Genomic DNA, 27,878 nt, shown 5'->3' with positions numbered 1-27,878 from the left:
GCGCATGATTTACACGGCCTGACAATCTTCAAAGACCACTGATACGCTTGCCTGTGCATTGATTCATATGCTCATTCTGTTGTTTACCACTCCTCTTTTTTTAGAGACCTGAGCATGAATAACATCAGCGATATCCAGCCAAGAGCATTCAACCGACTACACCTGTTAACAGAACTGTGAGTATGGAATCATTCAGCTCATATTTAGGTAATAAACTTCGAGAGTCACAACTCATACATGAGAAGAAAGTCATAGCTATCCTCAGCGGCTGATATGTGCTCCCCTCAGCGACAGCGATTGATGACTCCGGTCTGCCTCTCATCTCTCCCACTGAGAGACTGCCTAAAGCAAAGCCCAGTGAGCCTTGGAATGAGTGCTCAGAGGAACCTGATATTCATTTAGAAGGAATATTTTCTCTTTAACTCTAGTTGAGCAGGTTCTTTGCGCACCAATACAACCCCATATTCTACAGCTGCTCGTAATGCAGACAAGGAAGTCATAGCAGCCATACAAACATGATTAGAAAAGCTTTGGCCTGTCCCCAAAGAGCGTTTTTTATCGCAATTTTTCATTTGTCTCGAAAAAATGTGGGACTTATTTTCGCCCTTGATGAAGCCAATAGGCTAATTAGGAATTAAATAATTTGCCAACTGCAGTCTACCTGTTAACAAGATAACAATTTTAAGGTCTCCGTTCAAAAAATTATAATACTTGGCTAATACTTTGTCATAAAATTGGCAAAGAATTTTGGTGATCGATGACAGAGAGGGAGAAGAAGATTGGTCGGAGCACCATCTGTTTTCTCAGTCCAAAACAATCGCAATTGTGTCTTTAAGTCAAACTACTCAGTACAGTACTGACTTTGAAAAAGGACCAAATGTGTTTTGTTTTAAGAGCCATTGTACCTTCTTCACTGCTTCCTGAAAAAAAAAACATAGACACTGTTGAAAAAGGAGTGTGGAATAGCCTACTTGGTGAGCTAAACATTAACTTCTGGTGAAATGGTGAAATACTGCCCATATGAAAGCAGAAAGATATACATAACAAGAGGACATACTAAAGAGACAATACATGATAAACTTACTATTCCATTGTGATTATATATGGGAAAAGGTACACTGTATATTAACACAACCGGACAAGGGTGACAAAGTGTCTGCTGCACAAGCACTGGATTTACTAATAGCACCAGAAGAGACAAGAGACAAGTAACCATGTCGGGACTAGTTGAGTGATAAATGGTTTTACGTTGGGCTTTAGATCTGCCTCCCCGCTGTATACCTCCATTTAATTTCATGTCAAAGCACGCAATCTATTGCAGATAAGTTTCTTTAGATACTTTTCTCCCACTTTTATGGTCACACACAGTTAAAATTTAAAAGATATTGGTTTTGTAGAAGCACAAAATAGACCGTTTCAATAACAGACATTAAATCTATTTTAATTTAATGGATGCTAATGTTATGTTCAGCCCGTTTTGTTACCTTTTTTGGATTAATGATCATATGTCATATTTTTATGAGATTTATTTCATTTTTGGGATTGAGTTGATTATGGAATTACTCAACTACATATATATTTCAATGTTCAGATTATATGGGAGGAGCTGTCCTAAACAAGAACTAATTTCAAATGTTAAAAAGCAAGATTAAAAACACTAGAACGTTACATTATCGGCCCTCTTAAGCCTTCAGGTACATGCAAAAGAAACCATCTTGATTAAGTTATATTACCCATTTTCTCATGTCATTTTCTTTCACCGATCCTGTTTTTCTAGAAAATTCTTATGCCATGCATTCCTTTGACAGTTTTCAGAGTTATAATTCTATCACAATAAATCCAGAGGTTAATGCCAGGTTAAGTGGTTGACCCAAAGGCCGGACCTCTCAACAGAAGGAGAGATCAAATTTCACTTGATGGATAAAAGGTGTGAAAGGTTGTGCATGCCTGTGTGCTTGTAAATACAGACACTACAAACCAAAATCTTTTACCAGAATCGAATATGATCACTATGGCTTTGTCACATTTATTGGAATAAAAATGTACATTTTTTGAAATTAAATTCAGAAACCATTATTTTCAGACGATAAGCCTTCTACTTGTTCCCCTTCCAAATTTTGAACCTTGCGCTTTATGGTCCAGTGAATCAAATGTATGGATTTGTACAGGTTTAGTTTGTTATGTACATGTATTTTGGTGTAAAAATCCTATTATATAACGTTGACACCGACAGTTTATATTCCAGTGTGAGTTCTGGCTTACAGTCAACTAATTAGGTAGTCAACTAACTATATTGACTCTGGAAAAATGTAAAATAATAAAATCAACATGGTACTTTTTATTTAATCCCATAAAATCATTTCACTGGGGTGAAAACTGAGGCTTTTTTTTAACTATGCAAGCACAAGGGCCAACAGGAGTCCAAACCATCCTGAAATCAAATTAAAGGAAAAGAAAAAACAGCTGGGGCAATGCTTTGACAAGAGCAAGGCGCTTTTCATTACAGTCAGATTGATTTGGAATGATTATGAAAGCTAAAGTGCGGAACATTCACCCATATGTACATATGCACATATATAAACAGACTGATGTCATGGAAACTCCAAAGAGTGATTTGGTGAAGTCCATCGATGCCAACAAAACACGCTTTCACTACCCGCCTTTGCTTTTGATGTAATAATACATTAAAATGTCTTGTATAGCTGTCTTTCTCGCTCTCTCTCTCCCTGCCCTTACAGACACAGAATATACTTAACAGTTGTACATGCCTATACCCATTAGTCCAATAATTAGCCCATATAAGATGAGCCACATAACTGTTTTGGAAATCACCACATTTGGGCAATACTATTGGCCATTTCTAACTCATAGTCACTTGGTGCACTAAAAGCCCACAACTATACACTTGATGGCATCGAATGACACAGATTGGTTGGGTACAAATTGCTATGAAGAAGCCTTAAATTGTTTTGCGTGCATGTGTGGTGGAAATTTTGTCCACTTAAGGTCCTGATCGAAATGTAAACATAAAATAGAGATTGTTTATTTATTTATTTATTTTTTAGACAAGTTATAGCCAATTTAATGTGTCATTCGGGTTATATTTAAGTGCTTTCTTGATTAAACGTGTCTAAATGTGAAAAGACTATAGTTTAGTTAGGGGAAAATACACTCAATTTTAAAAAAAAATGTAATCAGCCATAGTCATTTATGATTTAACATGAGGATAATTACTTTTCTATACTGGAAAACATCATTTTGAATTGATTATTTTCACTTAGTAATGAAAATCCTCATTTAAAAACTGTATTTTATGTTTAAGAGTCTGATATTTAGTGATCTCAATGAAGAGTATAAAACTCCAAACAAAGAATTCAAATAGGGGGATAAATATTTTTTCACAGCATCGTTTAAATACATGCACGACAGCCAAAAGATATCTATACATAGATATAAACAGTATATAAACAGTGTACATGTTGGCATTTATTTTGGCAACATAACGTCAGCCATTCAAAAAAATAAATAAGCAAACAAAAACCACCTTTGAAATTTTTACTGCTAAATAGCCAATGTTACTTTGCAGACAATCCATCATTCACCTTATAATATACACATGTTTTTGTTTCTGTATTTGTCTTCATGAACAGACACTTCAAGCGTGTGAGAATTGGCATGTAAATGTGAATCTGAGTGATTCGCCAGCACGTTTCGTCCACCTGACAAATACTGACATAACTATTGGATCCGAGCCTTTGTCTGTTACCATCTGAGTGATAGTGCTGATGGAGGTTTAGAAGGGGGAGCCAGTATTCTATCATTATGCGACTAGATTTGCACCAAGACATGAGGCTGACTGACTAAAGAGCAAGAATTCGAGAAAGAAGATGCCAATGTGTAACATGTAACGTGTGGGTTCATGTTTAACCAAATTGGGTGGTCTCAAGCTGTGAAGCGCAAATCTGTTTAAACTGAGCTTCCAGCTTCTGACCTTCAGAGTTATACTGTTGGACTCAACGCTATTTATTTGGACATCTTATACACACTCACAAGTGACCATTAGGTGCTGTGTTTGATAAACAAGCTGATTGGATTGCTTCTATGAATGTGTGTGGTTTTTCTCCATTGAACCTCAAGGCTCTTTAGAATGAGCCCAATTTAAATCAAGGACATGGAAAATAGCACAAGCTGTCATACAACACACATATGCAAAGAGAGGGCCATACCTTAGCACGTATGGCTCTCGTACGTATATAAATGTACACGGGAAAAGAGGGACACATTTTATTTCAGCACTTGCAGAGCTAACCGGCGTCACATTAAAATCAGACATTACTCACTCATCACGCCTCGCTTTGATTGCTTAAGGTTTCAGGGTGTGCTTGAGTCCAATAGCAACCACATTGAAGGAATGGAATATTATTTGCATAGTGGCCCAACACTCACTCCAAAGCCTTAAGATGAAGTCATGGCAGGCAGCACTTGATCCCAAATGCAAAAGTACAGAACAAAGTATAAAGCATCACATTCCTTATGGGGTTCAACTTTTTTTATCCACTTTATGCTTGTAATGTGCTTTTTGTCTCACATTCTGATCTGTATTTTACCCCCTAGGCGAATCTCTGGAAATCAACTGAAATATATCTCAGCCCACGCACTCCAGGGTCTCCACAATCTTAAAGTCTTGTGAGTATTTTCTTCCTCCTTTCAGAAGTGATTTTTATAGCTTTTAATCTTCTTGCCATACTTATTTTTTAGATTATTATGTGAGAAGTTGCTCTCTTGATAATAGCAAGTACACTGAAATAATTCAGCCATTTTTGGGGGGGGTAAACACCACTCACACTATCACCAGTGTACTTCAAGGACCTCCTAGGTGTGCCACCCACCATGATTACAAGAAGTCGCAAAGTAGTCACCATGAACCTATTTCATGCAAGCCCTGAATACCACAAGAATTACATTCGAAAAATATGAATACCCAGAGTCAGGCAAAACCTTATGAAATGTGGCCACATCTTTAGTGGGTGTTAGACAAGGCGAATCTTTTAAACTTTCACGAGAACCATAAATTCTGCATTACAGCACAGCTCTGACTATAAACTGCACCACAGATATTTCATAAAATCTCATCAAAAATACACATGTATGCAACACCAGTCTAAAAACTGCAGTTTAAATAATGAATACTCACAAAGACCGTCAAGATTGGACTTAGCAAATATTTCCTTACTAACCAAATTAACTACATCAGAACTGTTTTTCGTCCCCATGATTCATCTGCAGCTGCCCATCAAAAGCAGTCAAACTCTCATAGTCCCATTTTAACATAAACAACAACAAAAAACACTTAACTATAAAAATACAAATTTCGGAGAGAAACAGAGGAGGGAAATTGAGTGCTCAATTGCTTGCCCTTGCCACTTCCTCATTGCTATTTTCTTCTGAGGATGACATCAACAGCCCACCCAAGGAGATTCTACTTTCCTCTACCTTCACTGACCTTGTCCTATTTGGTTCCGATTCTCATCATAATGGAATGACTTATGTGCCCTCACCATTTGTTCATCACGAGTTATTTAAGCTACTAATGCATATTATGTGTTCCTGTTAGAATGCTACAAAACAACCACCTGGAAAAACTTCCCGATGATGCTCCGTGGAATCTACCCAACCTGCTTTCATTGTGAGTTAAACACACATACATAAACATGTCTCATTTAGTCGAGAAAGAAATGCCACAACCCGCACTTCACTACCAGCTTAAGTACTTCTGATTTCAATACGAAGCTGTCTGAGTCTGTCCGTGTAAACGCACTTCATGGTAGCATCTGGAAGCCATGAGGGTAACAGCAGACACTGGAGGCCAGGGAGAACATCTCCAATGAGCTGTGAAACAACCTCATTTTCCATTAATTCCCCCACTCTTCCTCTTCCACTCTTCTTTATTCTCTTGCACCACCCACACTGCTATCCGTTTGCTAATTATTGTTTAGTGGCTCAATTGTCTCATCTATCAGATCAACGTATGCGTGTTATTACGTATTGTATGTCTGCGTGTGCACGTGGACATTGGTCTTCATGTGTCTCCACTAATAACAATATATGGTAGATAAAAGCCACATGCCTGCTTTGTGTTAATGTTCATATATGTGAAGCCAAATTTCACATTTCTATTGTGAGCTTAACTCATAAAAAAAAGATAATTGAACATTACAACTCGTAATCAACTCTGCTGAAAAAAAAACCTATTCACACATCTCTAAATATTCTGCTGCAAAGCCAAATTGTTTGTCGGTTTGTGTCAATATTCAGTTAGCTATCTTTGCTTTCAATGTGCGATGCAAGTTTGTGTGTGGTCTTTAGTACAATCACTTCCCTTAGAGCTGGCTTCAATACAAGAGGAAACACACCTACGCAAAAAAATCCCTGCATAGAAAAAAAAGTATCTTGTCATTAAAGTAATGATAAGACCAGCACAGGATGATTGAGGTGAAAAAAACTTTGGAAAGCAGACGTTGCCGGCGCCATTGACTGACATGAAACACATGATTAAAAGAAAAAAATTAAAGAAAAAGATCATAGAAAAGTATGCCTTGATCAAAAAACAAGATCTACTTCATTGCAATAATTATTTTTTCGTGCCATAGAACTCATTAATTAAAAAAAAAACACTGTATTCCAAAGTGACTCAGTAAAGTATACAACTACTGCATTGTGCTCATCCGGAATTCAGACAGGAAACTAATTCAAAGAACTCTTGGGCCACGTAAGAGAATGTTCTTTCTCACATTCCCATAATCATACTCCCGACTTTGATGTAATGGACAGGAAATAGCTGCTGCTTTATTGGTTTCTGTGAAACATTCCTAGTATTCTGACTGGACCTTCTGGAGGAGACCTGGCAGGTCCACTCAGGAACAATTATCATTTTGCCCTGGGGAGCAATCCAGAAGGTTTAAGGGTCTTCCGCAGCTTTCATCTTGTGATTTTGGTCAAGGACAAACAATGTCCACGCAGAATGCCGAGGGACGAGGTAATGGATAAAAATAGCAGAAAGTGGGGAGGAAAAACTGCTCAAAGAACAAAGACAATGAAAATGTCATGTGAAAGATTTGCCAGTGTATACAGTTGCCTCCCTCCCCTTGGTGGAAAATATCCCTGGGGAGGAAAGACCTGAGTTGAGAATTTAAATCCAGATTGTTCTTTGATGTTTCTGTTTGTTTGGTGAAGCCTAGAGGGCATGACGGGGCACACAAGGTGCTGCACAACCGGCCTCAAAGAATCACAGTGATAGATTAGGGAGTTTAGATGAAAACTAAGTGTTTATCGGTGAGATGCCAAGTAATTTACATTGATTATGAGTTCTTTAATATAGTAAAATAATGGAAAAATAGTAGGGCATGATTTACCACCCCACCACATTTCAATTAATTGTTCATTTTAATACGACTGAAGGTGTTTGAGGGGGCATGATTTGATAAACTCTTTGATAAGCCTCATTGCCTAAATGATTGATTTAATGGTTTTGGGATCACAAAGTGCCATACAACTTGTTATTGAATATTATATCTTACTAGGATGTCATTGCAATAATCAACCTGGGTAGTGTAAATGCATTGGTGCATTTCTTCCCTTTTAATTTCATGCTCATGCCAGTGGTTTTAAGAAGATCATTTTTTCGTTAAGTTCTGTCATCTTGACTAGACCAAAGACTGCAAGTTTGTATAGATATTTTTGTGACAGATCCTATTTGGATCTACTGTACATGCCTGTGCTAGTGAAACTAGACACAATTTTCAGGTTTTTTGTTGTCGCACGGAATACACCATTTGTGTAGAGTGGAGTCTGTAAAATCCTCATTAATACAGTCTTTGAATCCGTTTGAAGCATTTTGAAACCAGAATAAAAAACTCACAAGGCTCATTTTCTAACTCCATAGACGCCTGGATGCTAATCTCCTGTCTGAAGTACCTGCTGGTGCCTTTAGAGGGGTTCGGGCTCTAAGACACCTGTGGCTGGATGACAATTCCCTGACTGAGATCCCAGTAACTGCCCTAGTTGATCTACCCTCCCTTCAGGCTATGACCTTGGCCCTCAATCAGATCACTCATATTCCAGACTACGCATTTGCTAACCTCTCTGCACTTGTTGTACTGTAAGTACAGAATATTAATATTTGTCCTGTTGCTTGAGGTGATAATGATAAAAAATATCAAAAAAACATCAACAAGCAAACAACAACGATTATGTTTTCTTTTCCTTAGACATCTCCATAACAACAGGATTCGGATCATGGGCATGAGATGTTTTGAAGGTTTACACAGTTTGGAAACTTTGTGAGTATCTTTCCCAACTATTTACATATTTAAAGACATTCATGACCCAAAATATTGGTTGATTTCAATTAAAACATTTTCTCTTTGCCGGTTTTGTCAGATTGTAAAGATTATAGGGATATTGAAAATGTATGAGCTACTTTCAATCATTCACTCAGTCACTTGGGTTTCAGTTCTTGACTTTATGCTTGAAAGACATAATCCGTTTAGATTGCAGGTCACATTACACAGTAGAGTTGTGAAACATTACGTCTTAAAATGGTTGTAATGTTAAATGCTTTCACTACAATAATGATTTCATGAATTTCCTCTTAACTCTGAAAGTGTCTCTCGTCACATTTTGGTAGTTTTTAATGCAGCAAAAAACGACTTATTGTACTCCTAAAAGCCAAAATTCATTGACAATAAAACAGGCACATAATAATCCTTTGAAAAAGGTTAACCCGGTAGAGTAAACATGATCATAAATTCAGACTAATCCGGTTTTAAAACTTTATGAGCCTATTCGGAATGAGCCTGAATACAAGCATGTGTGGGTTTTTGGATGTGTTTACACATCTATTACAAACAAACTGAATGACTAGATTACTGCCCAAAAGATGGATTATGAAGATAAGTATTGACTGCAAGCAACAAGTTTGTTGGGAAAGCAATAAGACCCAAATTATAAGATGATTGCAAGGATCAAGCAAACGTCAAATCCTTCATCTTATCCTACAGAAAATGACATGTCCTTTTTAATGCACATTTATATTACCAGTAGGTGGATTAGACCTTTAATCAGTAAATACTAAAAGTATGATTTCCATGCCCTGTGGGTTAAAGATCTATTGAATTTTTACAAATATTTTTTCCACCATGGCAACTTGATGTTTATCTATTTTTCATAGGGATTTAAATTACAATGATCTTCAGGAGTTCCCTTTGGCCGTCAGGACACTGAGTAAGCTGCAGGAACTGTGCGTACACACACACACACACACACACACGCACACACACACACGCACACTCACACAAACTAACACCTGCCCAACATGACTATCGTGGCTGTTTTATCCCCACTAATCCCGTTAAATGAATTTAATGTGGCACTCGGATACAATCTCTCTCGCCCAAAGCAGCTGGCACACACCCACGCAAACACACATACACACACATACATACACACACACACACACACGCAATCTTCACTTAAACTCAGCAGATGTTCCACAGCACACACGTGTCATAGATCCAAACAGCATACGTGTTCATGTTCGAATTTCTTGTACCCCAAAATGTTTTTCAGCTGTGTGATGGCAGGTGCAACATGACATTCCACTGTCACACAAGCATAGAGCCACACCCACAAAGTCAAATCAGATCCATATTTATAGACGACCTAACTATATAGATATTGTATATTGACTTTAATTTTCAGGGGCTTCCATAACAACAATATCAAAGCAATCCCCGAAAGGGCCTTTGTGGGAAACCCTCAGCTCCAAACCATGTGAGTTTAATGGTTTTACTTAACGCTACATGAAAAGCTATAGGCCTATTTTCAGTAGACAGCTTAAACCATATGCAACTACCTTTTACATAAACCATTTTTATTTTCTTGCAGCCATTTTTATGAGAACCCCATCCAGTTTGTGGGTAAATCTGCCTTCCAGTTCTTACCCAAGTTACACACACTGTAAGTATGCGGTCAGTAGAAAATGGTTTCATTTAGTTGGCCGAAACACAATTTAAATCATTGTGCGATCCAAGTAGCAAGAGCAGCCATGTAATGGTCTACTGAATTATGTTGTATTACCATATTGCTGTGTTGTGACCTGATGTGGTAAGAGTGTGTGTTGTAAGAGCATGTTGAATGGGGTGACTTATGATGTCTAGTGAGACGGCCAAAACAGCCTGTATTAATGTTGGATGAAAAGTGCAATGGTTAAAATGAGCTGTTAGACATTTTAGTGGACCAACATATGTTATGTACTAGTGAGAGTGAGCACTTTTCAGATACTACATCTTTCTTTTTTTTTCTTCTTCTTCTCAGTTCACTGAATGGAGCAAACTTAATTCAAAACTTTCCTGACCTGAAAGGAACCACCAGCCTGGAAGTTTTGTGAGTGTCTCTCTTGAGTAACCACTTGCAAAAACACAGTTATATTTACTTAAAAAGGAGAAGCTTCAACATACCGGATAACTAAAATGGCACATGCACCAAGTTTAAATCATTAACAAAAGGAGTGGTTACATACATTTGGATTGCCAGAGATAACTTGCTGTCCTATCCTCATGAACAAAGACAGGTGGTTAAATTGTGACTCGTATAGTTAAAAAAAGAATGGCTGCTCACTCATCAATATTGATTTAAGCACGCCATCCCATCCCTGAAGTTTTTTTTTCTTGTGGTATTTGCATGGCCATATGAACAAACAGTAAAATATAATGAAAAGAGTACATACGACTTTGAGCTTTAGCAAAGGCCAACTACCTAAAGAATGAGACTTATTTACTCCCTACATGGTATGGTAAAATAAAATAGTCGAGTGATGAATCTGAAACAAACAGTGGGAGGGACATTGGCAATGACAAACAAAAAAAATCTAATGTGACAGATTAAGGACTGTCAAAGACAGTTTAAAATATGAGAAAATTACTCTCATTGGAAAAAGCTGATACTTGTTTGCACTCCCACAATAATGAGAGGAATTGTCTTGCTCACTCTTTAGGACTCTGACTCAGGCGGGACTCAGTACTCTCCCTCTAGATCTATGTGAACTACTGCCTAGTCTACGAGTGTTGTAAGTATACGCACACAGATACAGTGGTACCTCTACTTCCTAATGGCTGTACATACGAAATATTCAGGCTTTGATAAACCCCCGAATGGGAAAACATTATCTCAAAATACAAATGAAATTCGAATGATTAAACGTGAAGTCTAAAAAATTCAAACATTCCCAAAATAGAATTACAATTGTACAATTCTGTATTGGCATGATACAGAGTTGCTCTCCCTTTAGCTAGATCCCAACACACCACAGGCCTCCCATTGGGGCAAAGAGTGAGCTGCATATGTTTGACTTCTAACATGCGATTTTGTGCAGGTTTCCAAGTGTGGTTAATTCAACTTTTGTTTTTCATTATGAGCCTAAAGAAAGCTAAGTGTTCACGAGTCATGGTATTGCCAAATTTGTCGGTGCATACCTCAGTTTTTGGGAAAATTATGAAAAGTCGTCAAAGGCAATCATTGTTAGATCGATATTTCACCAAACTTAACCTAATCATGTTTTCTCAACTGCCAAACGTTTGCCTCATCCCTCACTCACCCCCAACCTCAATTTGCTACATACTGGATAATGTCTTTCCATGTCTTATCCATTTTAATGCCTCAATAAATAATGATATTTATCCCCCTTATTCTCACATATTTCATACAAAATTAAGAGATTTTAAAGGGTTTAAGGGGTAGTATTGGGAACTATGAAATGGATTGGAGCCTTTTAATGTAAAATGCAATGACGAAACCGCCTCTTAAATGAATTAACTTCAGAAGTAGAGGTACCAGTGTACATTCATACATAGAGACGAAAAACTGAAGATGACGAAAAGTCAAACTAAGAGCAGTGTATCCTGTGTTTTGCTTGTTGTGTTGTAGGGAGCTGTCACACAACAAAATACATCATCTGTCAAGTTTTTTCAAATGCTCTGAACTACAAGAAATGTGAGTGTAAACTAAGACAATCCCAGAAAACGATAATCCGAAAATCATATTTTTACTCAATGGCTCACATTTCTCTCAACAGAGGTCTTCAGCATAACCAAATCACGAGGCTAGAGTCCAGCACCTTCCAGCAGCTCAGCTCTTTGAAAATACTGTAAATCCAACTTTTGTTTTGTACATGTTTTATAATAAAAACAAGCTTTTATATAAATGGCCCCCAAGTAAAAAATGGCTGCTCCAAGAATCTAAAAATAAAACGGACATCTTGAACATTTGCAGACAATCTGAAACATTTGCATTTGATTGTCTGAAACAGTTCTAGCATTTAAAAATGCCTACTGACTGAAATGTTGTCTTCTTTTGAAGAATATTGACATTTTATTGCTACTATTATAAAATTAATAAAATTAAATTCCTTGGTTTTTCCTGTAATTGTTAAACACGTTTTTTTTCTGCTGGGAAGCACATTCTTTGAATTGGATATGCATCATCTAAGTAAAGACCCAACTAAGTGGATATTTTGTGCAAGCTTGCTTCGTATTCATTCATTTTCTGAACTGTTTATCCTCATGACCATCACGGGGGTGCTGGAGCCTATCCCAGTTAACTACGGCACCAAGACAATGAAAACTACGGTGGCCAGACATAGAAAAAGATAGTAGTGACGATTCAGAAAGAAATAGACTTTAAAGTTTGTTCATTTCTATATATAGATATATAAAAATATGTAATAAGTTACTGCTTTACTGACCTCTACTGGTAAGAGGCATACAGTACAATGACTAATTCAAACTATAATTCTTTTTCTGTCAGTGATTTGAGCTGGAACAAGATAGAGTGGATCCATGCAGATGCCTTTGCCTCTTTGCATTCATTGGTCAAATTGTGAGTAGCAGATGCTAAAATATATCAATCAGTTAATGATATTTTTCTGTTTACCTTTAACGTAATGGGTTGACAACAACTTGTTATTGAGCATTTAGTAATAGATTGCGCATCTTTGTGCAGGTTTTAAAAGTTACCTGACGATTTCTTTATTCATTTTAGGGATCTGACAGAAAACAGGCTTAGCTCAATGCCATCTGCAGGTCTGCAGGGTCTTACCCACCTCAAGCTCAGAGGAAACATTGAATTGTACGATTCCTTTGGCATCGATCAATTCCCTCACATGAGGTAAGGTACACACACACACACACACACACACACACACACACACAAAACATTACCTAAATTGCTACATGTGCCTCATGTAACATTAATGCTATTTTAATCACATCCCTGTGCAACTGTTGTGTCAATAATGTCTCATATTTTGTCTTGGTACAGGGTGATTGAGATGCCGTATGCCTACCAGTGCTGTGTATATGGCTCATGCGATAACTACAAGACAGTTAGCCAATGGGAGACTGAACAAAGTAACACAGATGATGAAATTCACAAGAGAACTGTTGCAATTTACCCACACCACACTGACACACAATGTAAGAAATGTACACAAAGCCATTTACACATACACACTCCAAACCATTTGGAGTAAGGGTCACGAAGACTGGTTCTCAAGGGTTCCCATCCACAGTCTGTTTTCCATGACTCACTTCTCTTACACACCTGAATCAAATGATCACCACATCAGCAACCTCTGAAGAAGCCTGATAATGATCCTGATTATTTGATTCAGCTGTGTTGGAGAAGAAAATTCATCGAAAACAGGATGGATAAGAACCCCCAAGGACCGGATTTGGGCATTGAATTAAATCAGTTTAGCATGCAACCAGAGCACTGCGAGAAAACCCATGCAGGCACTGGGAGAAAAGGAAAACTCTGTATGGGGAGGCCAAGCTTCAGATTAAACTGTTTAAATGAAAACTGCATGGTGGACTTGCACGTCGAAACATAATAATAAATATCATATAGATATTGTATCTTTGATTCTGAAGGACTGAATTTTGTCCCACTTGTTTCCAGATGACCCTGATCTGGAGGAATTCCAGCTGGAATTAGAAGAATCTAAACTTCACACTAGTGTCCAGTGTACGCCATCACCAGGTCGAAAAACGTTCAACACTAAAGTTGAGATCCATTGAAAGATGTTAGTCTACAGACTTATTTGTTTTGGGGTTGTTTTTGTGCCGCAGGTCCTTTCCGTCCCTGTGACTCTCTGATGGGAAGCTGGTTGGTTCGTGTTGGCTTATGGACCATTTCCTTGGTGTCTCTGCTGGGGAACTCTCTGATGCTTGTTTCTTTATTCAACTCTAACTGCTCTCTGTCACCACTAAGATTCACAGTGGCATGCATGGGTGCCTCAAATTTGCTAACAGGTGCTTGTACAAGTACCTTGGCTCTTGTAGATGCTTTAACAATGGGAGATTTTAGCCACCATGGTGGCCACTGGCAAGGGGGCCTTGGATGTCAGGCAACAGGATGGGTATGGGTGCTTGCCTCCGAAGCAAGTGTGTTGCTTCTGATGTTGGCAGCTGTGCAATGTGGAGTGAGTGTGACATGTGCTCGCAGCTATGGGAAGTCACCCTCATTGAGAAGTGTCCGTATATTCGCGCTTTTATGTCTCTTTCTATCAGTCATCCTAGCTTGTTTTCCATTGCTTGGAATTGGGGAATATGGATCCTCACCCTTCTGCTTACCAACACCTCTACCACCTTCATCTTCTCAGTTACCATCTGCCTTAATTTTTCCCTTAGTGCTTATCATGATGAACACCCTGTGCCTACTTATAGTAACGTTTTCATACATCCGACTATATTGGGAATTACTTAGAGGAGAATGTGAGGGCTTGTGGGACTGTGCTATGATCAAACATGTTGCCTGGCTGATATTCACAAATGGCCTCTTGTACGTACCGGTAGCTTTCTTGTCTATCTGCTCACTCCTGGGTTTCATATCCCTTGGAGAGGAGGTGCTGAAATCAATTATTTTGCTTCTGCAGCCTCTACCCGCCTGCTTAAATCCTTTACTCTTCCTCCTTTTCACGCGACATCACTACCAGTATTTTTTTGGGTACTGCCCAAAAGCACCTCTTCAGCTTCGACGTGACCCCACTGTAGACTCATTGGTTTCTGTGGAGACGGAAAAGAGCTCCTACTCTGAGACATCAACACAGCTTTCGCTGACTGATGGTGAAATCTTGTGCAGTAGGGGCTCTGCTATACACTCTCGAACTGATCCAATTCGATTTTCTCAATGCTCTTCTACTTCCTCAGTTCCACTAATCTCTTGCCAGACACCCATTATCAGAGGGAAAAACAAAGTGAGAGAGCAGGGAAGCTTTGACGACAAAAGATGTCTGAAGGCTTTGAGTCAAAGTTCCTGCAACAATTGCCTGATGCATCACTCAACCTCAGTTAATTCTGTTGTTCAAAATCCGTAAATTACCAAGCCATTTGACTGCATGAAAAGCTGAAATGTTACAGACATAAAACAGGTCATGTACAGTGGCAGGAAAACCAATCTGCAGTCCAAATCCTCTAGGAAACCCTTAATGAGTGCACACTTATTTGATGAGTTCTTCTGAGACGCAATAAGCGCTAGGCTTCCTCTGAAAAATGGAAATGGCAACAAGAGGTTCCCTCTGCAATAAGGAATGAAAATACCAATATCCAAATGAAAATGACACTTTAGGAAGCTATCCATTGGACTGCATCAGTCACAAACTTGCAAATCTTCAAGAAAGATCCAGTACAAGCTGAGTCATCTATTACAATTAAAAAAACTTTGGAGAACTTGCAACCTGGTGGCCTTTTAAGATATCCGAAAACAGATTTCTATGTATAAATGATATATCGAAACATAACTTGACCAATGGAATGCAACTTCCAAAATACACATTGCTGGCTATAAATAACTATATTTTTTTATCTGTTCTTTCATTTTACGCGACAATATAAAAGGGATTCATTGTCAAGGATGTCGAGTCATTAACCAGACTAAGCTAACAATTTCAAATGTGTGCAACAAATTAATGTAAGTAACATTGTTGTGTTAAATATTGAATGTCTACGCCACAAATTATGCTTGGGAAAAAAAACTAAGTGTGGTTGGGATTTAGCATTTATTGTAAAAATTTAGGGTAGACCAACAATGTGTACACTATATGCAATGTAACTACCTCTGAACTAGTACATTATTAACTAGGGATGCACCGCTGCCAGTTTTAGGTGAAGTCTTGTGGTGTCACGCTCATTCACCGAGTCTTCCTCCTCTGTCATATCTGTACAATTTCTAATTGTTAGTGGTAAACACCAACAATAGTATGTAAAGAAAGAAATTAAGATCACACAATGCTTTCTTAATTGCTTCATTATAGGACACTTGTGACAATTCTAAGCTAACATGTCAAAAAGCCACTGGATCTTAAAATAAAGTCCAGAATAAAGTGAAACATGTAACGGGGTAAGAATGTAGAATTCCATTTATTCAAGACTTTTGAGGCAAGACTGTCAGAGAATGATGCAATTAAATGTTATCTAAAATTGAGTCGGCTTTACTCCAGAGAGGGTTTAAGCGACTTGTAAGATATGTTCTAAAAAAGCCATTGCATCATGTTTTCATATAATGTATATTAAAATCACACATTTCAGCATCATTATAATTGCAGGAAAATCACTTTATTCAAGTACCAGTAGTACTTTGTTTTGGTGAATACTGAAATCAAAGTACTCTCTGAAATAAAATGGTATCTGTGCATCCCTAATATTGAGTCACTATAGATTTTAAATGTTTCTTTTCCAATGATAAAACACCAAATATATATTATTTTTAAAAAATATCAATTCAGTTTAAAAAAAATCATGTTGCTATGTAAGTTGTAAATACTATTGTATACAAATGAAAAATATGTTTGAATAAAACAAGCTTTATTCTGTACAGCAACCACTGAGCCCTCAATGCTTTATGAAGCAATCACTGTATTCTCTTAAAACACAATCAATCCATAGAAATATGTAAATATGTACATCCTATCAACAATAGGAACACTGAAAATAATTCAAAAATATGTAAAAATATGAAGCAGCAACAAAGATTGAAAGTATCAGGTAGTTCTCTTTGCTAACTCATTTGGCTCCTCCATAGCACTGAGAAATGTTCTCTTGCGTGTTGGTTCTTTCTCATTTGACATACAGTCTTTCTTACTGGTGTCCGAAAATCCCTGAAAAAGTAAATGTACTACAGTTTGTAAACTAAACCCTATCATATCGTACTAAATAGATTTTCTGCTTAAAACAGTTGTGTCATGTTATTAAGAGTTGCCCAAGAGAACAATTGTGTCACCAATAGAACCACACAATCATTAGAAAAAGCTGCTCATTGTTCTATAAGTAGTGCAAATCTTTTTCCTATCATAATTAGCCGGTTTGTTTCCAATGAACAAAATATTTTGCCTGCTGTACAATTGAAGGACTTTTTTTTTTACTCTTACCTTCATCTTCTGAACAGCATGTTTCTCAGTCCACTTCCTGGCCTTCTGTGTAAATAGCTGCTTGTTGTATCTGAACTCTGATGCCTGTGTATAAAAATTAAATGGTAAATGAAATGGAATGTATTGTATATGGCATTTTTATCTGTGCAACAGGAGAATCTTTGGTGTTGTCATTTTTTGTACTAACGTTGCATAAATTGGATAGATTTTTCACAAAAGGGGGAGGATTTAGGGAGGCAGATGGGTCACTTTTCCTTTAAATTTATGAGATTATATACCTGTTATTGAGAGGATTCAAAAATATTTATATATATATATTTATATGTTAACAAAGATCTATTCCCAAAGCACAGGCTTAGAGTCACCCATTCATGCACATATACGGACAGTATATACACCAGTACTAGAAATATTGTCTGATACAATATACAAGGAGTAGCAGTAGTGCCATTTTTATTAGCGATACTGGAACTAGAATATAATTAAATATAACTCACTATATCAGCCATAAGAGGGTCATCAGGATTTGGCTCAGCCATCAGAAATTGAATGGAGGTGAGAAGTGTTGGAAGATTCAAGGAGGGCCTCCAGGCTCCCTAATAAAAAAAAAACACAAAATATATTTTGGAATCCTTATAAGCAGATGGAAAAAAAATTGTGTCCATTTTGTTCTAACCTTTGGAGGGAGTTTGAGAGCCTCATAACAGATACGTCCAGCGGTATCAACGTTTGGGTGGTAAATCGGCGTCAAGAATCGGATTTTTGGTGGCTCAAATGGATATCTATAAAAAATAATATTTAGGAATTTAAAAAAAACGAGGGATATTGCATTGGGAAGAGAAGGCAGCATTATAATCGTTTACATATCTCAATTACCTTTCGGGAATTTTGATCTCCAGGGAAAAGACACCGCCTTCATATGGCGTTTCTGTACCACCAACTATTTCTGCATAGCAAAGGGGAAAAAAGTATGTTTTCTTTTGTATAGTTCACACCCATGTTTTAAATTCAGTGACATTTATGTTAGGATAAATATTATTAAAATTATGATCATCGATTATAATCAAACACTAGGTCAAGAAAGGTGATAGGTTGTATCGTCACAGTTCAACTGAATACTAAATTTAAAAAAATGACAAAGCAATGATGGGAAAACTTAAGTTAAGGGCTAAAAATTCTACTTACGAGCCTGCAGTTCATCAATGTGATCCTCGATCTGCCAGCATGTGATCCCCGGTGGTGGCTCGTTTGTCAACATGTCAAGTTCTCTCTTCAAACGGGAGGCTCTTTGCATACTAAAAAAGGGAATGCCAACTCGTATTAAACATGTGCATATCTGGCAAGAATACATGTTCTACTATGTAATTACACAATGCACAAACTATTAGGACTTGACCCAGAAAGAAACAACAGTTTCTAACTTAAAATTGGTTAGCTAAATGCCGCTTTCCAACAACTGCGTCTAAAAGTAGCAAATTGTAGTTAAAAGTAAACGCACATCTTTCTCGATGCAAAACTACACTTACTTGTATCGGTCTTTTTGTCGATTTCTTGGTATTTTCTTCTATTCGGTAGTTTAAGAAGTGACAAGTATGGAAAACTGCTATTCTGTTTATATTTCCCCCTCAATCTTAAACTTGGCGGTACTTCTTCGTGTTCCGTAAAAGAGTGCGTTGACCAGCTAGATAAACACGTTCGCCATCTACTGCTCAAAGTATAGAGTCGCGACTTTTTTTCCGGGTATTTACGCTCTAAGATTATATTGCTCTTTCACTTTTCATTTCCTGGAAGGGTTGAACTCTGAAGTTGTACTTCTCATTCAAGCTCACCTTTTTTTGAAATTGGAGGCTGATAAATGGACATGTCAGTCCGGGACACACCCCCGTCAGAGTTGGCAAATGTAGGTCTCTCTGGGGCACCGAGTGAAGGTGGTTTTGGGAGATAAACTGTCATCCGTGATTATTTTATGGATATATCGATATATTTACTTAGGAAGAAGATCAAAACACAGGTGCTTCCTCTTCAATTCATGGAACCCAAAACCTTCAGGTTGCTTCTCCTATATATGATGACCTGTGGCATCTTCCGGGACAGCTACGTGAGTATGGGTATTCATATACTACTTATCTCATCTCGTCACATTTTCCGAATCTCTTTATCCTCACAAGGGCTGCGGGGGGTGCTGGAGCCTATCCCAGCTGACGTCAGGCTCGAGGCGGGAAACACCCTGAATTGGTGGCCAGCCAATCGCAGGCCACAAGGAGACAAACAGCCATTCACGCTCACACTCATATCTAGGGGCAATGTAGAGTGTCCAATCAGCCTACCATGCATGTTTTTGCAATGTGGGAGAAAACCGGAGTACCCAGAGAAAACCCACACAGGCCCAGGGAGAACATGCAACCTCCACACAGGTAGACCGACCTGGATTTGAACCCAGGACCCAGAGCTGTTAGGTCGACACGCTACCGGGTCACCCTTTTTATTTTATTGTATGTATTTATTTGTTTGTTTTGTGATGCCCTCTTTAAAAAAACACATTTTCCTCCAATTATGGAAGCACCCACATGTACAAGAACAAAAGTACCTAGTTATTTTTTAATTTTTTAAATGAACTCTGTTTGTTCATCACCAAAAGGAATAAATCCATATTTGTGGGATAAGGCTGATGTCTCCCTCTGGCTCCAATGGGCCCACAAGGAATATTCACTAAGGCAGCCTGAGGACATATGCTTTGAGATGAATGGCCGAGCTCTGTGTCTTCTCACTAAGGAGGACTTTAAACATCGTTGCCCCAACTCAGGTAGCGTCCATGACTGGCTTTTCATCCACCCATTTCTTTCACAAGTAACACTTGGTTGTCCGCAGGTGATGTTCTGTATGAGATCTTACAGTGTGTGATAAACAAACGGAGGAGTGTTGTCGCTGAACCTAAAACTGAAGCAGCCCTGCAACTGTACTCGAATAACACACAAGGTTAGATGTGCATTTTATCAGCTATATGACAACATTTAATAGTTGACTAATAATTCCTGGGCAAACTTGGAATTTTCATCCCTAATTAGTCATACAATTGTCAGTTTTTTTTTTCTTGACATTTTTGTTGAAATGCAGACCATCATCTTAAGAAATACAGAAGCAATTCGATTATTAACGCTTTTGCCAGTAAATTGGTCAACGTACCAAAGTGTCAAAAATATGCCCTTCTTAGTGGTTTAGTATTCAAAATTGATAACTTCCATGTGTGTGCAAAAGTATACCAGATTGGACTTTTAATTAATAGCATTAAGTTCATGTCAATGGTGAATTGACAAAAAGAAAAAAAAAGGTGGTTTTCATTCATGCTCATTCAACTGCTCACATTTTTAATGCCTGCAACATTTAGTGCTTCAATTTCAGCTGTAGTTGTGACATTTAATGACTATTGGCCCTCTCTGTCTGCTTCTCCTTTTTTCCATATTGCCACAAATAAGACAAGACAGAGAGACTCATAGAAGAACCTCTGAATTTGACTACCCAAGTGAAATCTCAAACACAAATGCACAAAGCCGATGGTCGCCTTCCAGGTAACGTTTAGTTTCATCATAATATACAGCACTTATAGTCAATACAATTTAAAGCTGTGCTTAAATAATCTTTTTTGCCCATATTTTTTTCTGAGATGAAAAAAAAATCTATTTATCAATGACCAATTGACCATTATCCAATCAAAAAAGAAAACATGTACGTGCATATGGTGTGGGGAAGCACAAGGAGACTATTGAAAGATAAAACCACATGCAAAAGCCAAACCAAGGGGAAAAAAATCCCATTTAAAAGAAGGCCAGTAGTTTCACAATCATTATACTAAGAAAATTTGTCTAAATCTATATTTATAACAGGAGATCAACATTTGTTACACTGTTTTCAGAGTGTAGATGCACATTATTGTACATGACAAATAACATTAATGATGAGACTCAGAATTGTATCATCAATACAGAGTTGCTCGAATGGTGAGTTGAAGCACTCACCTTAAAACGCTCAGTTTGATAAAAACAAGTAGATAACGAAATAAAGTTGTTTTTTATAGTCACAAAATGTTGGCAGTGTCCCTATAAAGGAGCATGGTTTATTTATAAAAATAAATATATAATAATTAATATAGATATATACATATATTCTTTAAATTTATACTGAAATTTTACCTGTTGCTGAAATTCTTAGGCAGGTAATACAAAAAAAAACTAAAAGCGTCTACATATAACATGAAAAATGTAAATTAGCACACTCATAAGTCATGGAACTATTCCAAATGTATTTAAAAAAATGGAAAAATTGAGTAAATCAATCAATATCCAAGCAAAATTTAAAAATAGATCATTTAAAATGCAGTAGCACCAAAATAGTAATTGAAACAGTCAGCCAAAACTCTGTACCAGTCAAAAGTGTGCTATGGTAATATGCGACCTGTTCCCATTTCATTTGACTTTTTATCTGTTTATTGGATCAGAGTGCAGGCTACTATATGATTATGTCTATAAAATGCTGTGTGATGACCATTACCAAGAATATATCCGGTGGGAGGACCGTGGCAGTCTTGTTTTCAGAATTGTTGATCCGAACGGCTTGGCACGCCTCTGGGGTCACCACAAGGTAAGTTACATAATTTTCACTGTAGACCACACTTAAAGTCTGTATTTTCCACCAAAAAAATGTACATTGCACCTATATATATGAATTTCATTAGTTTTCCCTACCACCTATCCTCACATGGTATATATACTAGACACTAAAAATTCTGCTTGTAGAGGATTTCTATTATTCAGCTTCTGTACTTAATACATTCATTCACCATAATTATGATGATACCCATAAATAAATAAAAAAATTAAGAAACAATGAAACGAATACTGTATTTTTCAGACTATAAATCACACTTTTTGGGTTTAAGACAAATAGTCAAGTGTGACTTTATAGTCTAGTGCACAATGTAGTCGGAATATACGATAAATTCAAATATATTCAAAGTTCTTGTCAGTGACACTAATGAGTGCATGTGTTTTTTACAGAACCGTGATAACATGACTTATGAAAAAATGTCTCGCGCTTTGAGGCATTATTCTAAACTTAACATCATCAAAAAGGAGCGAGGACAAAGATTGCTCTTCAGGTCTCCTTTTCCTTCATTTTGTCACGCAGTTTCATCTTCAATTCATGCCATTCACAACTTCAGTGTTTGTGTCATATTTTTTTGAACACTTAGGTTTTTGAAAACACCACAAGAGATACGGAAAGACCTGGAGGACAATGAATCCCCAGCTAACTCACCCCTTCGCGATACAGCTGGCAGTCCTTCTGAATTCAGTAAAGAATGTTTTCAGGTTTCTCCTGATCGTAGCTCTTCAGAGTTCTCACCAACTGGTCCTGTGACATGATTTAAAAAAGACACAACAAAAGCCATTTTCAATCAACTAATTATTTTCGTTTAAAGTCAATTATTTGGACAATAAACATGATAACAGTGCCAAATATGTGTGTGATGATTCCTGTAAGAAATATATCAAATGTTGTAGGATTTATTTTGCACAGCAATTAATTATTAGCAATATTACTCATTTCAATACCTCCACGCAATCATTTTTTTAATAAATATCCAAATCTGTGCAAGACAAAATTTGTGTGCATGTTGTTTTACTGTTTTTCTTTTACCATGATGAAAGAATAATTCCATTATTTATGGGAGATTTAAACTACTCTAATTGGTATTTGTTGATATTTTAAAAGAATCCAATATTAATATTCTTACACTTTTGGTATACAGTGTTTCCCCCGCTACTTTGCGGTTCAGCTATCGCGGACTTAGAGCTTCGCGGATATTTTTTGGGAAAAAAAAAATATATATACAAATATTACATTGAAACAACATATTTTACAGTTTTTTGTTATAACATGAATTTCACTCTCTCTACCCGTATTCTATATGGTGTACCGTATACAGGGGGGTAAAAAAAATAAAAATAAAAAAATATATATATTTTTTGAATTAAATTCAAATTAAACATTTTTGAAGGGGAATCCCTACTTCGCGGAAATGCACTTATCGCGGGTGGTCCCGGTCCCCATTAACCGCGATAAGCGAGGGAACACTGTATATACAGGAAGTATTATGTTTTGTAATAATACTTAACTATATTAAGAATGTTGTATCTGTTTTTTGATTAAATAGCCCAGCATCTCAGTTATTACTTGCTCAATAGGAAAAAATATATACAGAAAGGTTTACATTTGTCCATTTAGTTGCTCTAAATAGTGTTCGGTTTTAAAGTTCTGGATCTTTCAATACAGTCCCTTCTATATCTGGAACATATGAAAAGGCTCATTTATCATTTCTGTTGTGCAATCACACCTCCAAGGGACATCTGTTACCCCAAGTTTATATTGGGTCAAGTTCGCCAATAAATTGTCCAAGTTTGTACATTTAAATGAAATTTAGACATTTCCTGTGATGGTATCACATGGCAATGACTTTCAGGGGAATAAACTAAAAGACAAGTAAACAGTAAGAGTGTTGTATGCGCGGAAGTATCACATGTGCTTAACTAACATGCTATGGCTAATTGAGATATTTTTAAAAGGCATCATTGAAAAACCTTCTTCACACAGTTTACCGGTAACATCTTTGGGACGGACACATTTCTTAGGCAACACTCGAACGACTGATTAAAATTGAAATAGGCTTTTACTGGCGGCCTTAAAATGGTACTTGAGATCTCCAGCGTTAATTTTCGGGAGGCACCTTCATCCATTTCTTTTTCTGGATCAGGCTTTTTGGCAACCTACCAGTTGGGTGTTGCTCAGTGTTTTTTACAAAATGCGCCGTGGATACTGAACAAGGCACCGTGGATCCTCGGTGCGTCGGCAGGGTCTTTGGTCGCTGCTGCTGTTGCCTGTGAAATAGACCTGAGTAAGTGGCTCTGTCTTTCTAGATAAATATTCTTTTTGTGTACGTCTGGATATGATTTTTGTACTTATCTCCTCATCTTTTTCGCAGTTTCGATACGAAATGAGGTGCTGGACTTTGCCAAAGTGATGAAGAACTCTGCACTTGGACCCTTAAACCCCTCTGTTCATATTCTGCAATGGTTAAAATATGTATTGCACAAATACCTTCCGAATGATGCACATCTCCTCTCAAATGGGCGTCTCGCTGTGGCTATGACCCGTTTGGATAATGGCCAGTACACTGTTATAACAGAATACCAGTCTAAAGATGATGTCATACAGGTGAAGTAAAAGTACAATAGTCACTGATTTAATAAGGTTTTACATTGTAATTTGCTTTTCTCAACTTCAGGCCCTGCTTTGTAGCTGCTATGTTCCGGGATATTGCGGCATGCTGCCTCCTTCTTTGAATGGAGTTGTGAGTATTTAAGAGCATTGAAAAATGGCGGTGTTATCTTCGTATGCCACTACAATACTATTCTATCTTACAGCACTATATGGATGGAGGTTTCAGCAGAATACAGCCAGTTCTAGCACTACCCGATCAGACTTTGACAATTTCTCCATTTTCTGGAGAGACAGATATCTGCCCGTCTGATAATCCCTGCATGATGGATATGGTGGTGACCGGACTAATTTTGAAGGGCAATTTGGCAAATGGTCTAAGATTCTTGAACGCTCTCTACCCCAACAAGCTGGAGGTGAGCTTCTAGAAATGTTTTTTGTTGTTGCTCAAAGCAGTGATGAGTTGATTTTTTTTCTTTTTTATTTTACCAATGTGACTAATCAACACAATAGTTTTCTTCCTTTTGAACCTTCTGATTTAAATTCATGCCCTGCAGTTAATGTTAAACTATTAACACGTAATACAAATCTCCTCTTCTTCATTCAGACTGTGGAACAAGCCTATCACAGTGGCTACAAAGATGCTTATCAATTTCTTCTCCGCAATGGTGGGTCAGCTACACCTTGGTTTGGAAGCAAACACAAATTTGAGTCCTATGTAAAAGCCCCCTTCCCCTCTCATTTTCAGAACTCGCCTCGAACATGAAAATGTTTAAGATGTCCCAAGGATTTGACAAGTATTCTTGCACAAAAATACCAACATTGCTAGAGACATCTCCAGAGAATAAAAATGATGATGAAATTACGACCCTTCAAGACAGCAAAAGCAGGCAGATGATGGCTTCTGATGAACATCAAACTTCAACTGCAAAACTGACGGTTACAGAACTGCCTCTCACTTTTGACTCTGCAAAGAATAGTATGTATTCCATCTTTTCCTTACACGTACATAAACAGTCATTCCAGTCAAGGCGTTCATTTGTTTTAATTCTTTTTCATGCAGTTATGATGGGCCAGGTGACAATGTATTGGAGCATGCTGGGGCCCTCTGGATCTTTTACCTACCTGATGCTCCCTGTGATGTTGTTATTCCAGATTTTGGTTGAGACGACGCAAATGTAAGAAATTGAACACCTTTACATTTCACAACAATTACCATATTCACCAGAATGTGACAAAACTTAAAAGTAGAGGAATGCTTTTTTTAAAATAGCACCCTTAAGAACAAACTAATAAAAAGTACTGCATGAAGGACACTAACTTTAGAGTATAAATTTATTAGAATAAAGGTTAAATTAATATAATTATATTAATTTACCAGGCAGCCCGTTGGAAGAGTGGTTAGCTCGTCAGAGTCACAGTTCTAGTGTCGAGGGTTTGGTCCCAGGCGGGTCCTCATGGTGTGGAGTTTACATGTTCTCCCTGGGCTTGTATGGGTTTTCTTTGGGTACTCCGGTTTCCTCACACATCTAAAAAACATGTAGGGTAGGCTATTTGAACACTAAAATTCAGGGTGTCCCTCGCCTGGTGCCTGAATTTGTCTGGGATATGGTCCAGCACCCCCCACAACTCTTGTGAGGAGAAGCAGTTCAAAAAATGAATGAATGAAGGAAACGAGCTCTGGTTGTGCCTTTGACCTCATTTGTCCCACACAGTTTTCAGGCCATAATCAATTATAAAAAGACCTCAGAAGACAGAGAGTCCTAAAGTATTACCCGGACTATGTACAGTAAATTATTTTGCCTATGTTCGATCATGAGACAGGCCCTCAAGAACAGCCACAATTTGAGAACATAATGTCATAAAATAAAGGGGAATTACATAAGACTGCTGTCACATTAACCAGAGCCCCCCGGGTATGTGCTAGTATGTAGAACCTATCTTAAACTTGAGTCGTTACTATGTGATGTATGAATTGCCTTTTGTAAATCAAAACAACAACAGCATCTTTCAGCATTGGTCCACATTGATCCACTTTCTTTAACTAGTGCTCTCCACTTTCTGTCCCCGACAGTGTTGAAGTGTTGCTCAAAAAGGCTCCAGAACGAGCTTTTTGGACCTGGTGCGGCTTGAGACAGTTGGCAGTCTTCTTTTTTGGCATAATGATCAGTACCTTCAAGAAGAACCTGAAGGCCAGGTTAGCCATTTTATTGATTGAATGATTCGCTTGGGCAGTTTTTAGGGATCATTTTTTTCTGAATTTCAGTCTGTACCGATGTGTTTTATTGTATTCTATCTGCTCTTATCTGCCTCACAGTGTATTGTCTGTTATGGAGCCATTGAAACAAACTCAAAATGAGGTCCTACAAAAGCAAAGTCGCCCTCCAAATCGCAAGTTTCCTTCTCCTGCTCAATCTGAAACTGTCAGATGTGGAGGTCTGCGAGCCATACCTCCATTGCGGGGGTTGTAAAATGCCAGAAGATTGTCACTATGTTGTCCTTGGACCTGTGTGACTTTTCTCCGGGTAATCCGGTTTCTTCCCAGTTTCCAAAAACATGCATGGTAGACTGATTGAACACTCTAAATTGCCCCTAGGTATGAATTTGAGCGTGAAGGGTTCTCCGTCTCCACGTACCCTGCGATCGGCTGGCCACCGCTTCTGGCCCGAAGTCAGCTGGGATAGGTTCCAGTAACCTCCGTGAACCTAGCGAGGATAAAGTGGTTCCGAAAATGAATGAATGAATGAATATGTGCTCACATAGTCATAACACAAGCTTTTTATGCAACTGTTTTGAAGGAATACTTCATTTAATTATTACATTGTACATAATTTGCAATATCGATATTTCTCGTTATGTTCTCTCAAATACATTTATTCTTTAACTTGTGTCCTTTAAGTCATGATCGCATTGTGAATAGGTATATGACTGAATCCACTCAATTCATCGTTGTAAATGCTTTGATTTTTGATTCTCAAAATACAACATACCATTAACCATTGTTTACTGACAAGCAACTCGCTGGTCAATTTAAGCATTAAGGTAAACAGAATGCACTCTAAATAACTACAGTAAATTCAAAACTCCATCCGTCAGTTCCTGGTGAAATATTTTTTTGAACTTCTATGTG

The 27,878-nt window shown here is 37.6% G+C and overlaps 3 protein-coding genes and 1 long non-coding RNA gene across 5 annotated transcripts in view; 2 read left to right on the top strand and 2 right to left on the bottom strand.

The window, feature by feature from the left end:
- Positions 1-17,310, top strand: part of lgr6 (leucine-rich repeat containing G protein-coupled receptor 6) — a 30,639-nt gene extending 13,329 nt beyond the window's left edge. Inside the window, exons 2-18 of one of the 2 annotated variants that reach the window (XM_077711370.1) lie at positions 105-176; positions 4,615-4,686; positions 5,615-5,686; positions 7,943-8,158; positions 8,268-8,339; positions 9,230-9,298; positions 9,760-9,831; positions 9,946-10,017; positions 10,375-10,443; positions 11,054-11,125; positions 11,983-12,048; positions 12,131-12,202; positions 12,862-12,933; positions 13,096-13,221; positions 13,375-13,529; positions 14,014-14,094; positions 14,184-17,310. In XM_077711370.1, the coding sequence (XP_077567496.1) occupies positions 105-176; positions 4,615-4,686; positions 5,615-5,686; positions 7,943-8,158; positions 8,268-8,339; positions 9,230-9,298; positions 9,760-9,831; positions 9,946-10,017; positions 10,375-10,443; positions 11,054-11,125; positions 11,983-12,048; positions 12,131-12,202; positions 12,862-12,933; positions 13,096-13,221; positions 13,375-13,529; positions 14,014-14,094; positions 14,184-15,430 (2,677 nt within the window). In that variant the 3' untranslated portion in view covers positions 15,431-17,310. Of the gene's footprint in view, positions 1-104; positions 177-4,614; positions 4,687-5,614; positions 5,687-6,669; positions 6,770-7,942; positions 8,159-8,267; positions 8,340-9,229; positions 9,299-9,759; positions 9,832-9,945; positions 10,018-10,374; positions 10,444-11,053; positions 11,126-11,982; positions 12,049-12,130; positions 12,203-12,861; positions 12,934-13,095; positions 13,222-13,374; positions 13,530-14,013; positions 14,095-14,183 lie in introns of those variants that run through there. The other variant, XM_077711390.1, reaches the window with a different exon arrangement.
- ube2t (ubiquitin-conjugating enzyme E2T (putative)) lies at positions 16,896-19,207 on the bottom strand. Its single transcript, XM_077711626.1, has 7 exons — positions 19,006-19,207; positions 18,665-18,774; positions 18,356-18,425; positions 18,156-18,261; positions 17,977-18,075; positions 17,480-17,563; positions 16,896-17,209 (listed from the first exon to the last, which is right to left on the bottom strand). The coding sequence occupies exons 2-7, from the start codon at positions 18,771-18,773 to the stop codon at positions 17,093-17,095; spliced, it is 585 nt and encodes a 194-aa protein (XP_077567752.1). The 5' UTR covers position 18,774; positions 19,006-19,207; the 3' UTR covers positions 16,896-17,092.
- Positions 19,208-19,234: 27 nt separating this feature from the next.
- On the top strand, positions 19,235-27,235 carry LOC144192397 (uncharacterized). The gene is made up of 17 exons (XM_077711516.1): positions 19,235-19,379; positions 19,472-19,577; positions 20,118-20,282; positions 20,348-20,455; positions 20,953-21,045; positions 21,972-22,114; positions 22,531-22,631; positions 22,725-22,882; positions 24,285-24,425; positions 24,513-24,745; positions 24,816-24,881; positions 24,955-25,164; positions 25,356-25,416; positions 25,497-25,727; positions 25,812-25,926; positions 26,823-26,945; positions 27,066-27,235. Exons 1-17 carry the CDS (start codon positions 19,335-19,337, stop codon positions 27,217-27,219), a joined length of 2,253 nt encoding a protein of 750 aa, XP_077567642.1. The 5' UTR covers positions 19,235-19,334; the 3' UTR covers positions 27,220-27,235.
- On the bottom strand, positions 20,885-25,149 carry LOC144192774 (uncharacterized). Its single transcript, XR_013325461.1, has 3 exons — positions 24,302-25,149; positions 22,790-22,885; positions 20,885-22,098 (listed from the first exon to the last, which is right to left on the bottom strand). It is a non-coding gene; the product is annotated as an uncharacterized LOC144192774 (long non-coding RNA).
- Positions 27,236-27,878: the final 643 nt, after the last annotated feature.

This window comes from Stigmatopora nigra, chromosome 1, assembly GCF_051989575.1.
Source record: "Stigmatopora nigra isolate UIUO_SnigA chromosome 1, RoL_Snig_1.1, whole genome shotgun sequence".
NCBI lineage: Eukaryota > Metazoa > Chordata > Actinopteri > Syngnathiformes > Syngnathidae > Stigmatopora > Stigmatopora nigra.
Note: the sequence above shows the minus strand (reverse complement) of the source record. Positions and strands in the feature narration are given on the sequence as shown.

Bases quoted from the DNA above. Each gene is read 5' to 3' on its own strand.
- ube2t (XM_077711626.1), bottom strand. From the start codon at position 18,773: ATGCAAAGAGCCTCCCGTTTGAAGAGAGAACTTGACATGTTGACAAAC. The intron at 18,426-18,664 runs GTAAGTAGAATT...TTTGCTATGCAG, and splicing joins CATTGATGAACTGCAGGCTC to AAATAGTTGGTGGTACAGAA. The intron at 17,210-17,479 runs GTAAGAGTAAAA...TTACTTTTTCAG, and splicing joins ATGCTGTTCAGAAGATGAAG to GGATTTTCGGACACCAGTAA.
- LOC144192397 (XM_077711516.1), top strand. From the start codon at position 19,335: ATGGACATGTCAGTCCGGGACACACCCCCGTCAGAGTTGGCAAAT. The intron at 19,578-20,117 runs GTGAGTATGGGT...CATCACCAAAAG, and splicing joins GCATCTTCCGGGACAGCTAC to GAATAAATCCATATTTGTGG. The intron at 25,417-25,496 runs GTGGGTCAGCTA...TCTCATTTTCAG, and splicing joins TCAATTTCTTCTCCGCAATG to AACTCGCCTCGAACATGAAA.